General features: G+C 45.3%; 1 protein-coding gene across 13 annotated transcripts in view; it reads left to right on the top strand.

The window, feature by feature from the left end:
• Prepl (prolyl endopeptidase-like) overlaps positions 1-12,780 on the top strand; it is a 29,970-nt gene that overhangs the window by 12,824 nt on the left and 4,366 nt on the right. For all 13 annotated transcript variants that reach the window (XM_087552490.1, XM_087552485.1, XM_087552487.1 and 10 more), the window contains 7 exon segments: positions 1-207; positions 1,857-1,992; positions 3,585-3,801; positions 4,250-4,435; positions 7,619-7,816; positions 9,106-9,281; positions 10,601-10,817. In XM_087552490.1, coding sequence (XP_087408616.1) covers positions 1-207; positions 1,857-1,992; positions 3,585-3,801; positions 4,250-4,435; positions 7,619-7,816; positions 9,106-9,281; positions 10,601-10,817 — 1,337 coding nt within the window.

Genomic DNA, 12,780 nt, shown 5'->3' on the forward strand with positions numbered 1-12,780 from the left:
CTGACAGTGATAATTATGAAGTTTTATTCAACCTGGAAGAACTTAAACTGGAGCAGCCCTTCATCGATTGCATCCGAGTTGCTCCTGATGAGAAGTACGTGGCTGCTAAGATAAGGACGGAGGATTCTGAAACCTCCACCTGCATAGTGGTGAAGCTCAGCGATCAGCCTGCCATGGAAGCCTCTTTCCCCAACGTGTCCAGCTTTGGTAAGCCACCAAGTAGTCTGGGAAGACAGCCGTAGGGAGCCGCTCACATGGGGTAGCGAAGGAAATGCTATCAGGGCCAGGTCTGTTTCCCTCTGGGCTGCACATCTTCCTATGGCGTTCTTCTTACAAAGTGCTCCCTCCTTTAACTGTGGCTCTAAGTGAGTTACTGCACCACTGGGTTCACGGGGGACTGGAGAGGTGGCTCAGTGGCTAAGAGCATGTCTGCTATTCTTGTAGAGGACCTGTGGTCAGTTTTCAGTGTCCGTGCTGGGCAACCCAGATCCACCTGTAGCTCTTAACTCCTGGGGGATCCAACAGAGACCCACATGGAGACACACCGTATGCATAATTAAAAATAAATATTTCATGAGCTGTCAAGAGGCTTTGCGGGTCAAAGCACTTTCCACACAAGCCTGATGAACTGACGTCAGCCCCAACACTCATGAAAACTGTCCTCGCACCTCCACACCTGCACTAGGACACAGACATCACTACAGTCACACAGGCTTCCGATGATATGCAAAACACATCTTAAATAAAGTAGGGCTCCTGTTTTTAAGCCACTTCTAATCTAAGTCCTCCATGTGTATTCTGATATATAGTAATTCTTGGCCAGTTTATTATGCAGACTGAAGTTTTACAGATTTTGCTTCTTGATATTTTATTCAACCTTGAATTTGGATTATTTTTATTGTTACTTTTGTTTTTATATTTATTTTTTCATCATGGATAGCTAATATAGTACATGACTCAAAATCACTCCTCAAAACTGGAACATATTAGCTGACATCAATAGAAACTGACATTTTTAGTATTGATCTAGCTTTAAATTTTATCATTTATCATCATTGCCTATATTACATTGCCATTATTTTCTGAATTGCTTAATTAGATCCTTTGTATTATATTGAAAACTGAAATTATAATCTACCTAATATATTCTTTTGTATGTGCAAATCATCTTGTGTGTGTGTGTGTGTGTGTGTGTGGTATCTGTGTTACATACATGTGAGTGTACAAGTGTACATGCTTGCTTCTCTGAAGGCTGGGATAGGAATTGGCTGCCTTCCTTTATTATGCTGTGCCACTGTCCTTTGCGACAGACTCGGCCACTGAACCAGAAGCTCCCCATTTTGGCTGAGGGGACTGACTAGCCAGCAAGCCCTTGTGATCATCTCTTAGCCCCCGTTCCTGGGATTTCAGCCATGCACAGCTTTTCATGTGGGTGCTAGGGACTCAGTCTCGGGTACCCTTATTTCTCCCCAGACAGATAGCGTTTGTGGTTTGAGCTGTTGTAGTCCCCTGGAAGCAGACATTGAGCACAGAGTGAAGAGAAATTGATGGGTATTTCTTCAGAGTTAAGCAGCCATCTCCCAAGAGCAAATGTGACCTTTCCGATCCTTTCCCTTACCACCGAGTCAGGGGTCTTGTTTAGGAGCTTGAGTGGTGGGGACTTGGTAAGGGAAAACCTGCGACAGTGCCGCAGCTTTTATGTGCCCTCTGGGTTGTATCTGAACTCGAAGCTTCCGCAGTGCGCGGATGCGCAGATCAGCTACCGGCTCCACCCTGGGCATCCCGCACTTGAGCACTACGCCATCTTAAGCCACACGGGTAGCTGTGTCTTTCTTTCTTTCCTTCCTGCCTTTCAGAATGGGTGAAGGATGAAGAAGATGAAGATGTCTTATTCTACACCTTCCAGAGGAACCTTCGCTGTCACGATGTGTACCGAGCCACGTTTGGTGACAACAAACGCAATGAGCGGTTCTACACAGAGAAAGACCCCAGGTGCCAGCCTGCCGCCGCCCTCCCTGCCCCCAGTGCCTCCCCTGTCCCACTACTGACCTGAACTGTTGGGAATGGAGAGAACTACCTCTGTATCATTCTACCTTCTAGAACTAATCTACAGAGTTTGCCAAATTGTATCAATTTGGGATGCCTGATCAAGAAAGAGTTATAAATATGGCCACAAAGAGCCCTTGTCAGCCAAGGGTCCACCATCTTTGTTTTCTCTACTTCTTTGTTGGTTATTTAAAGACAGGTTTTCATTTTGATGGCAGAATGTCTCTTAAATTCATGGTTAGGAAAGTGCTGGCTAATATATTCCTAAAGGGCATTTTAAATATTGACTCTTTGTTTTCAAATATTTCTATTTCTAGAGCCATAAATTCTATACATTCTAATGAAAACTGTATTATGCAGATGCTAAAAAAACAATCTGATTTTTAAGTCACTGAATAGTTACTGGCCATCCCACCCCCAACCCTCCACACACACACTGCTACCATTACACGGTTTTTTTCCCTGCAGAAATCCTGTTCACTAAGAACAGGTCTAGACTTTAAAAAGCAAGGACAATGACTGGTCTCTGAGGACTATTGGGGTCCAGAGCCCAGAGATCCCAGGGAAACAGGCCGGATGTACGGGACTCGGAAAGCACGTAAACAGCAACTTAGCTCTCCACCCGCTGATTCTCTTATGTTGGGTCCTAATAAGAAAGAGAATTAGAGCTGAGCGCACTGGTGTTTAATCCCAGCACTTGGAAGGCAGAGGCAAGCGAATCTCTGTGAGTTCGAGCCCAGCTTTGGTACACAGAGAGAGTTCCAGAATAGCCAGGGCTACACAGAGAAACCCTCTCTCTGAAAACCAAAAGAAAGCTAAAGAGGCAGAGGAGGAGAAGGAATAGGAGGAGGAAGAGGAGGAGGAGAAGGGAGAGGAGGAGGAGGAAGAGGAAGGAGAGAAAAAGCCAGTAGTAACTCCTACCCCACCTGCAAGGAGCTTTAGAATTACTTCATAGATGCTTGTAAGATTGAACTTGAATAAACATTTTTTTTAATTGGATGGACATTTTGCCTGCATATGCATCAGTGTAGCACCTGTGTGCGCAGTACCCACAGAAGCCAGAAGAGAAACGCTGGCTGCGCTAGAACTGGAGCTAGAGACAGCTGTGAGCTGCCATGTGGGTGCTGGGAATTGAACCCAGGTCCTCTGGAAGAGTGGCAGTGCTCTTAACTGCTGCTGAGTCATCTATCTAGCCCTTCCAAAACCTTTCTTGTTCAGTTTTTAGTATATTGTAACTTCGTCTGAGGTGCTGAGAGGTTGTGGATGGTAGCGTCCATTCCAAACGACACCGTTGTTTCCAGAGGCTTCAGAGTGTGTAGCGGAGCTGCATGCAGACCTTCCTACTTCTAAATGCACCCCTTACTTAACTGTACTTATGGGAATGTATATATATATATATATATATATATAGGAAATCTGTGTGAGCCATCTCAGCCCTACCTCTTACATAGCTAATGATATTCCAGAATGAGTAAGTTGTGCTTCCTACTCGACTTTCTTCCCAGTAAGCAAGAACTTGATGCTTTTTCTCTTTGCAGCTATTTTGTTTTCCTCTATCTTACAAAAGACAGTCGTTTCCTCACCCTGAATATCATGAACAAGACGACTTCCGAGGTGTGGCTCATCGATGGCCTGAGCCCGTGGGACCCACCAATGCTCATTCAGAAGAGAATCCATGGGATGCTTTACTATGTTGAGCATCGAGATGACGAATTGTACATCCTGACTAATGTTGGAGAACCTACAGAATTCAAGGTAGTTCTCGATCCTGCTTGTTCCCGTTTGGGATGGGCTCCTGAAAATGTCAGCTTTCCCCACCAGCCTCCTTGCTATACAAGCCCCACCTCCCTTCCATTATTTCCCTCCCCATAGAGCTAACTTCTTTTTCTACTATAACTGTATATAAAATATCAGTAAGTGAAGCATTCTATGCTGTTCGTGTCTCAAAAGCCAAACTTGATTGGCTTAGAAGAGCACACTTCAGCTCGATTGTGAGATGGCGTTTGGATCAGTCTCAGGCAGGCATCCCAGTGTATCCATTGTCCCCTGGTTGGCTGGGCTAAACTGTGACATTCACACTTTGTCCCTGATACAGTTCATCCTAGAGTAGTGGCAGCTGGTGTGGTCTCCTCCTCAGTGACCTCACCCTGAGCTCTGCAGCCTTAGTCTTCTGTCACCTACATGTCCTCTAACCTTCACACAGCTGATGCGGACTGCAGCTGACGCCCCTGCTATTATGAATTGGGATTTATTTTTCACAATGAAGAGAAACACCAAGGTTGTAGACTTGGACATGTTTAAGGACCACTGCGTTCTGTTCCTGAAACACAGCAATCTCCTCTATGTTAATGTGATTGGTCTGGCTGACGACTCCGTCCGCTCTCTAAAGGTATGTCTATCCTCAGATAGAAAGACTCAACAAACACAGGTAACCTTGGTAGAGCATCAAAATTTGAATGTGCACTTTTCTTAAAAGGAATTTAATTTAAGTGGATTTTAGCATACCAGTTTTTTTTTTTTTTAAATCAGACCTAGATCTTACAACAACTTAACAGACCTTGTTTTAAATGCAGTCTTACTTAAACCAGTGGACTTACAGATGGCCTTGGGAATCTGTGTTTGGGGTCATTGTGTCTGTCTTTCTGCATAGCTGCGGGCAGCTTTCTATCTCTACAGTCTGAGGAGCAGCGATAACCAAGGCCTGCGTGGTAGCTGGTACCTGGCCACTGACTGCTGCTTGCCAGGGCCACAGCCCGGAAGGACAATAGTCAGCTCGTATCTGCATCTCCTCTCTTTGCCAGTTTTCTCACCCAGGGGTATATGCCTGCTTGCTTTCATACATGGATGTCAGTGGTCTCCATGACACAGAGGAATGATAATGTTGTCTAACTATTAACAGTCTGGCTGCCAAAGCAAGTCAAATGCCCTCAGAAATAAACCTGGTAAATTAATGAATGGCAACCTTACGGTCCACTTCAAAGCAGTGTTCAGTGACCATCCACAGCATCATGGAATGGGAAAATAGCAGAGTAAAATATCTGCCCTTAATGAATGAAGTTTTTATGCTGTTAGACAAATTTCAAAATACAGTGCTTAATTGTAAGTTATTTTTAAATAAGTGGTTTCAAAAGCAAACTGTCGGAGAGCTCAAAGGAAGGGTAGGGTTCTTGCTTAGGAAAGCTTCTGTAAAGAATAGAGTAGACTTAACAGGATAGGTAGGAATTTGATATGCAGAATAGCCTGTCATATCCAAGAATGAGGGCACCATTCAAACATGGGTAAACTGAAGTCCATGTATCTTCAGGGGACCAATTCATCTTGCTCATGCAGAATACAAGTCTGGAGGATAGAGTTAAGGTATAATGCTTTGGGGCAGGGAAAGAAGGGTCCCAAGACAAATTTTTTTCTGTGTAACCCTAGCTATCCTACAACTCACTCTGCAGACGAGTCTGGCCTCAAACTCACAGAAATCCCCCTGCCTCTGCCTCCTAAGCGCTGGGGTTATCGGCATGGACCACTATATCTGATTTTATGTGGTGCTGGGTTCAAACCCAAGGCCTTGTGTGTGCTAAGCAACAGTCTACCACTGAGCTGTATCCCAGCCCCTAAGACGAGACTTCTAAGTAAGCATGACCTTCTCTTATTTGTCTTAAGTATTTTTACTTGAAGGTGCCCCCCCCCCTTGCTACTTCACACTGAGCGCTGTCCCTAGTTTCTGCCTTATCACTTCTCTTATTGCTCTCTGACCTGTTCCAAACTGTAAGTCCCCGCTATACCCTGAATATTGATTTAGGTCATCATCAAAGAAGATCAAATGCTTTAGTACACACTAGACGCTACATAAAAGTCATTTTATCATCGTATGATGCTAGACAGCACTGGTAAATAGCCACAGCCCATGCCATACATAAATCAGTAACCACGGTGTGAGTTAATGATAGTTTGGGTCTATAACATCTACGCCTAGTGGACACTTGACTGATGATCTTTCTAAACACAGTCTCTCACAACGGAAGCATTAAACTTTCTGTATATTTACTTATCATTGGTCCCCATGTCATTAGTATTTTCTGATTTTTCCACAGAAGAAGACTATTTGATTGTAATGCCTGAAAAATAAGTTGAGGATGGTTTGTTGTAATAGTAGGAGGCAAACCCAGGGCCTTAAATGTACTAGAGAACTCAGCCACTGAGCCATACATCGCCCCCACCCCCAAACCCAGGAAGGGTTTGCTCTATGCTGTCATCGGCTTTATTTGCAGCAGAGTCTATTTCCAGGGCAAACCTCTCTCAGTGCATTTCAGCTCAGTAAGATGCCCTTGAGACAGCTAATACTTCTGCATCAGCTGCACAAGTGCTTCAGAGTCCAGAGCCTTGAAGCAGTTCTTGTTAGGCTTTGACCTTGGTCTTTGGCTTTGGAAAAACCCAGAGTTTGATTTGTTGGTCCCAGTTGTCCTAAAGCTAAAACAATGTACTCCAAGGTCATAGTTAAGTTTTACTGAAAGGCAGAAGAAACTTAGCCAAACTGTGGGCCAAGGAATCCTGTTCCTGTTCCTGTACCAGACTCCCAGTATCTCATTCCCATAGGATCTGCCGTACATGTATGTCCTTGTTAGTTTTCCTGACAGGAGACCCCAGCTTAATTGGGGGCAATGTGTCTGAGCAGAGTGCTGTCTGGCTGTGGCTTCTACAGGTGAAAGCCCGGCCTCTCGATGCCCACAGCCCTTCCTCCTTTTCAGCAGTGCCTGCCACTGATGTTGCTGGGCTAAGACCTCTGATTTTCTAAGGAATTTGCTCTTTCTGCAATTACTCGGAAAGAAAAGCAATTTTCTTCTCATTCTTACTTCAGTGCTTCCGAGCACTCTGTCGGCCTGCTTACCAGGCTTCTTTAAAAGCTGTAAGTGGGGCGTTAGAGGAAGGCTTGACGCTGGACCCTGCTGCTCTAAGAGAATAAATTTTGATTCCTTTCCTTTCTTCTTAAAGTTAAGAATCTTGAGCATAATAGCTTTGAGTCTCTCTGAGTCATTGTGCCTGGAAAGGTTTTGTTCTGCACAATGGTCAGCCTCGGAGCTAAAGTTAGAAACAAACGGTAAATGCTTTAGTGCTGCTGAGCCTGCTGGTAGCCCCGGGATAATAACTCTCATCACCACTGTCCAGGCAGCAGGCTAGGACTGGTGGGAACATCATTCAGAACGTCCACGTGAGGATCATACTTCAGTAAGAGCAGGGCACAGGCTGCTGCTGGGCCTGCATTACTGCCGCATTTGCTCTTATCTGTAGCCATTTGGTCATTTCATCACCCAAGTGTCTGTCCCCAAATAAACCTCATGTCAAAAGGAATTTCCCGTAACTACACCTGCGATAAACCATCTTTCCTACACTTTTCTTTATCTTGCTGGTAATTTGTATAAGATTTCATTTGTATACTTGAAATCCATGTTGTCACAATGAAGTAATTCTTAAATGATGTATCATATAATAATAGAAAGTAAAATAGCTGTCCACATCATTTTGCCTGCAGCAGACTCAGAAACTTTAATATTAATCAGTGAAAATGGCTTTTGTCCTTCAGCTGCCTCCTTGGGCCTGTGGATTCATAATGGATACAAATTCTGACCCGAAGAACTGCCCCTTCCAGCTTTGCTCCCCAATAAGACCCCCAAAATATTACACATACAAATTTGCAGAGGGCAAACTGTTTGAGGAAACTGGTCACGAAGATCCAATCACAAAGACCAGTCGAGTTTTACGCATAGAAGCCAAAAGCAAGGTAGGTGTGGTAAGCTCTGCCTTCAGCTCCAGATACTGAAGGGGCCTCGTGCCTGACGTCAGCTTCAGGGTCAGCTTCAGGGTCACATCGACACCATTTTCTGAAAACCCCTTACGCCATGGAAGGTCCCGATGATTTTAGGAATACATAGATTTTTTTTCTTTTAGCTTTAACATGGTTTTAAAAATCTCTGACTAGAGTGCTAAGCCTTTCATTTCACTTGCTTATGTTTGACTTTTAAAGTTGAATTAATACGAAGTAAAGAGGCACAGTTGGTACAGTTATGGCAGTCATTTGGAAAGGATGGACATAGCTGAGTAGAGCAGCCTAGAGCAGTACAGTGCTTGCCCTCAGGAGGCTTCACTGTGGCAGCCACAGTGCCCGGGCCCAAGCAGTCACTACCTGTGTGTTGACAACTACAGAGGAAAGCAGGTTGAGCACAGTGGACAGGTGCTACAGGGGTCTTACCTACTCAGGCAGTACTTCGGTGACCCCTCTGCCTTAGTTAGGGCCTCTACTGCTGTGAGAAAACACAGTATAACCATGAACAAGTTAGAGGAGAAAGGGTTTATTTCAGCGAGGAAACCCATATTCTCTTCCTAGTGCCTGCATATTGAAGCTTAGTCATGTGAAACTCAGCCCCAGAGAGTGTGGCTCCCTCTTCTGGTGTCCAGTGCACTACACATGTGATGTGGTGCAGACACACATGCAGATCAAACACGTAAATAATTTAAATTACATTAATACAATTATAGAAGCCTTTAAAGATGCAGGTGGCTAAGAGCTCACATTTTGATATTTACTAAGGTCAGAAAATGAGGCCAGTAGGACTTTTTAATTAGCACATTTGTAAATAGTCAAAGATAAGAATCCCTGGGCATAGGAAGAATGATATACTAAAATCTCAACGTAAATATGCATTTTGTCTTGGCCCAAATGGAGTAAATTAGTTCTGGGCCCTCAAGAACGCTTTTCAAGTTACTTTCCTACTATGAGAAGCTGTGCCAGTGTTCCAGCTGCAGCTAGCTGTACAGCTGATTATAGACCAGCAGGCGGTTGGGAGCCAGCTCTGTACAGATGCTGGACCCTCCCAGAGCTGGTGCCCACTGCCAGTTAGTGACACACTCAGGAGTGCAGCGCATGGTAGCTGAAGTTGGGGCTAAGCTATTTTAAAGTTCCTCTCGTGTAGGGAATGGAGCCTTACCTAGCACATGCCCTGATCCTGAGGACTGTGAAGAAACAAACAGCAAAGGCTGTTTCCTTATGTGCTAATGGTTCTCCATTTCCAGGATGGAAAGCTAGTGCCCATGACGGTTTTTCACAAGACGGATTCTGAGGACTTGCAGAGGAAGCCTCTCTTGGTGCATGTATATGGAGCTTACGGAATGGATCTGAAGATGAACTTCAGGCCTGAAAGGCGGGTCTTGGTGGATGATGGGTGGATCTTAGCATATTGCCATGTTAGGTGAGTCACCACGTTTCTCCTAGCAGATGAGTGCTAGAGCGTTGTGCCAATTGCTGGAACAACAGTGTGCTAAGGGACCAGGCATGAGGATGCACAGTGCGTTAGGGGAGCGGGCGTGATGGCACACCTTTGATCCCAGCACTCAAGAGGCAGAGAAAGGTAGACCTCTATTGACAACTACAGAGTAAGACCCTATCTTAAAAGACCAGAACAAACAAGCAAAAGAGAAAAAACAAGTAGGCAGGCAGGCAGGCAGGCAGACAAGTATAAAAGGAACAAAATCTGACCTTCTCACGTGTGTTTTGAACTTATGTATCCCTAAGCCTGAGGATCCTGACTCAGATAGCAGATTCCTTAGTGGATTTGGGGGCTTTGCATGGATGTAGTGCTCGCCCTAGATAAAGCCATCATTATTTCCATGAGTCTCCAGATTTCAGGGTTCTGTTTTCACAATTTTTGAGACAGGGTCTTACTTTGTAGCCACAAACTCATGGGCCTTCGAGTGCTGTGACTGCAGGCTAAAGGAGGTTTCTCCTACAGAGCCTCCTTCAGCTGAACTTCTTTTCTCCATTCAATTTCCATTTTATTCTAGCTGTTCTCAAGACACTGCTATCACTTAGAACCCTCTCCACCTCCCTATCTCCAGGACAAAGCCCAATTTCTTAGTAAAATTCTTGTGAACTGGCTTCTCTCTGGCATCCCCTGGCTCATGCCTTCGGAGGGCATGGTCCGCCGTCTGTCCCAGCACATGCTGTGTTTTATCTGGGTCTCAGTTTCCCCTTCCTTACCCTTGCAGAAACCTCTTCCTTCACAACTCAGTTACAGGTCACTTCCCATGCACCAGTGCTCCTGACTCATTCGACCTAAGCTCTTTCCTCTGCTCAGGCAAAGTTTGTAGCAGCAGCCACCGCACCTGGAGCTGTGGTTTGCCTTCCTTGAGCCAGGGTGCACTTGTGTGTGTTTAAGGACTGCTCTCTGGCAGTCTGTGCGTCATCAAAAGGCGGTCAAGTGTATTTGTTGAGTCAGGTTTTGGCTCTCTTGATAGTTTGACTTTTTGGGTGGCTCATTTCCTGTGACGGCCTCCAGTACAGGTTTGGGCTTTGCAGGCCACTCAGTCTCTGTTGCACATTCCTTCTTGCTGTGTCCTCCAGCCTTTAAAAGCATGATGGCAATTCTGAGCTGAGTGCTGCTCACAAGCCTGACACACACACACACACACACACACACACACACACACACAAACACACACGTGTGTCACACACGAGCCTGTAACAGTTTGCTGACCCCCACCGTGTCGTTTTTGTTTTCTTCCACTACAGGGGTGGTGGTGAGCTGGGTCTCCAGTGGCATGCCGATGGCCGTCTAACTAAAAAGCTCAATGGCCTGGCTGACTTAGAGGCTTGCATTAAGACGCTTCACAGCCAGGGCTTTTCTCAGCCCAGCCTAACAACGCTGAGCGCTTTCAGTGCTGGAGGTGTGCTTGTGGGAGCACTGTGTAACTCTAAGCCAGAGCTCCTGAGAGCAGTGACCCTGGAGGTGAGTACCCTGTACCCCTGCTCAGAGGGGAAACGGTGGCGCTTAGGTTTAAACAGAACAGTGGCTCTGGGAGAACGTGTGGAATTCTCTCAATCCTACTATGTACTCTTCCCTGACAACAACTTTTATGGATTCTGCAGGATTTCCATTGAGAGACTAATAGCTGTCCCTGTGACCCTTTTCTGTTTGTGAGAACATTTAGAAATGTATATATGTGCCCTGAGTCCAGGAGTCTGGCGGGGTGTCCTGGGAGTCTGCACACTGCCCTTGTCCGTGTGACAGCGTCCTGCCCAGCTGCAGCTTACTCTAGACTTAGGGACTAAGTCTCTGTTCTTAGACACTCCCTTATTTTGTGCATTTTGTTTTTGCTGTGTAGCAAGTCAGTCTGGCTTCATACTCACAGCCTCTGACCTCAGCCCCCTAAGCACCAGGATTTAATCAATATGCACCACCTTGCCTGCTGTAGAGACTACATTCTTGGTGGTCTTTTAGGTCCTGTCCTCTGAGGAGCTCTCAGCTCTGGAAATGTCCTCCAGTCTTTTCTGCTCTCCAAGACTATGCAGCACCCATCTTCTCCTGTCTCCTGCCTAGATACTCTGGAAAGCAATGACTGTGTGGCTCAGGGTAGCTCTTTTCAGGGTGTGTGTGTGTGTGTGTGTGTGTGTGTGTGTGTGTAAGAAGTAGTAAGTTAAATAAATAGTTTTATCTAGAAATCTTTTTTTAATATCCTTTGTAGAGGAAATAAACCTTCACACAAAGATAATAACAGAATCGCTCACAATATAAAATGCAGCTAACAGGGTTGGGGATTTAGCTCAGTGGTAGAGCACTTGCCTAGCAAGCACAAGGCCGTGGGTTCAGTCCCCAGCTCCAAAAAAAAGAAAAAAGAAAAAAAATTAGCAAAATGCAGCTAACAATTTTTAGAAATTAGAAATAGCCAGAAGTACATTTGTAAGGATATTTAATTCAGTTGCTCATAACAGTAAAGAATTAGGGACAGCCTAAATATTCAACACCAAGTGTCATGTATGAGTCAAAGTCATTGATTATAAGACCCAGAATTACGGCTAACTGAAGCAGGAAGGGTTTACTGCAGTACTATGTAATAGTGGGTGTGTGGAGAACCAGTGCCAGAGGCTACGGAGCCAGGAAGTGCCCAGAGGAGCTGCCACTGGTGATCACAGAGCACCTCACACTGCCATTGGTGCCTCTGAAAGCTGGGGACACATACACTTCACCTGAATTAGACTTTCCTTGGTCATCCTCTGTGCAATAGAGGGCCCTCCTTAGAAGGCTGGCAGCTTTGCACATCAGGACAGCCGTCCCGTTAGGCAGCCGGCATTATAGCTAGACTCAGTTAATGTTCCGTACAGGACAAAGCCAGAGAGAACATGAGCTGGAAGGCGGTCCCTTTAACTAAATGTTTCAGCTTATTTCTACATTATGTGTATGGGTGTTTTGTATGCATGTATGCGTGCGTGTCACGTGCAGTTCTGGAGTCTTTTCTCCTTTTTTCTTGGATATCTTCTAAATCTTACCAAAGTACTGTCTGTGAGCTTTATTGTAACATCCAGCAGGTGAAGTAGAGTTTATGTGCTGATGATGCTTTTCTCGCTTTTAAAACTGTCTAGTCACGGAAAAGGCAAAATCTACTCTCCTGACTACTCTTAGTGTACAGCTCGATGATGTTAAACATTTACTCTGTTATGCACCGAGTCTCCAGATCTCAATTTTTATCTTTCAAAACTGAAACACGTATAGTATTGAACACTCTCCATTCCCTCCCTCCCAACCCTGGAAGGCCTCCTTCTGCACTGTGTCCAAAGTCACACATGTGATGTCGTGCAGTCACCTCATGTGGCGTCATGCCAGATTTACTCCTTGATGCTGCTTATCCACTTAGCTGACCCTGATAGCGTCCATTGCAAGAGGCCCAGACTCTTGTCTGTGTGCGCATACCATG

The sequence above is a fragment of the Rattus norvegicus genome, chromosome 6 (genome assembly GCF_021556685.1).
Source record: "Rattus norvegicus strain SHRSP/BbbUtx chromosome 6, alternate assembly SHRSP_T2T, whole genome shotgun sequence".
Lineage (NCBI taxonomy): Eukaryota > Metazoa > Chordata > Mammalia > Rodentia > Muridae > Rattus > Rattus norvegicus.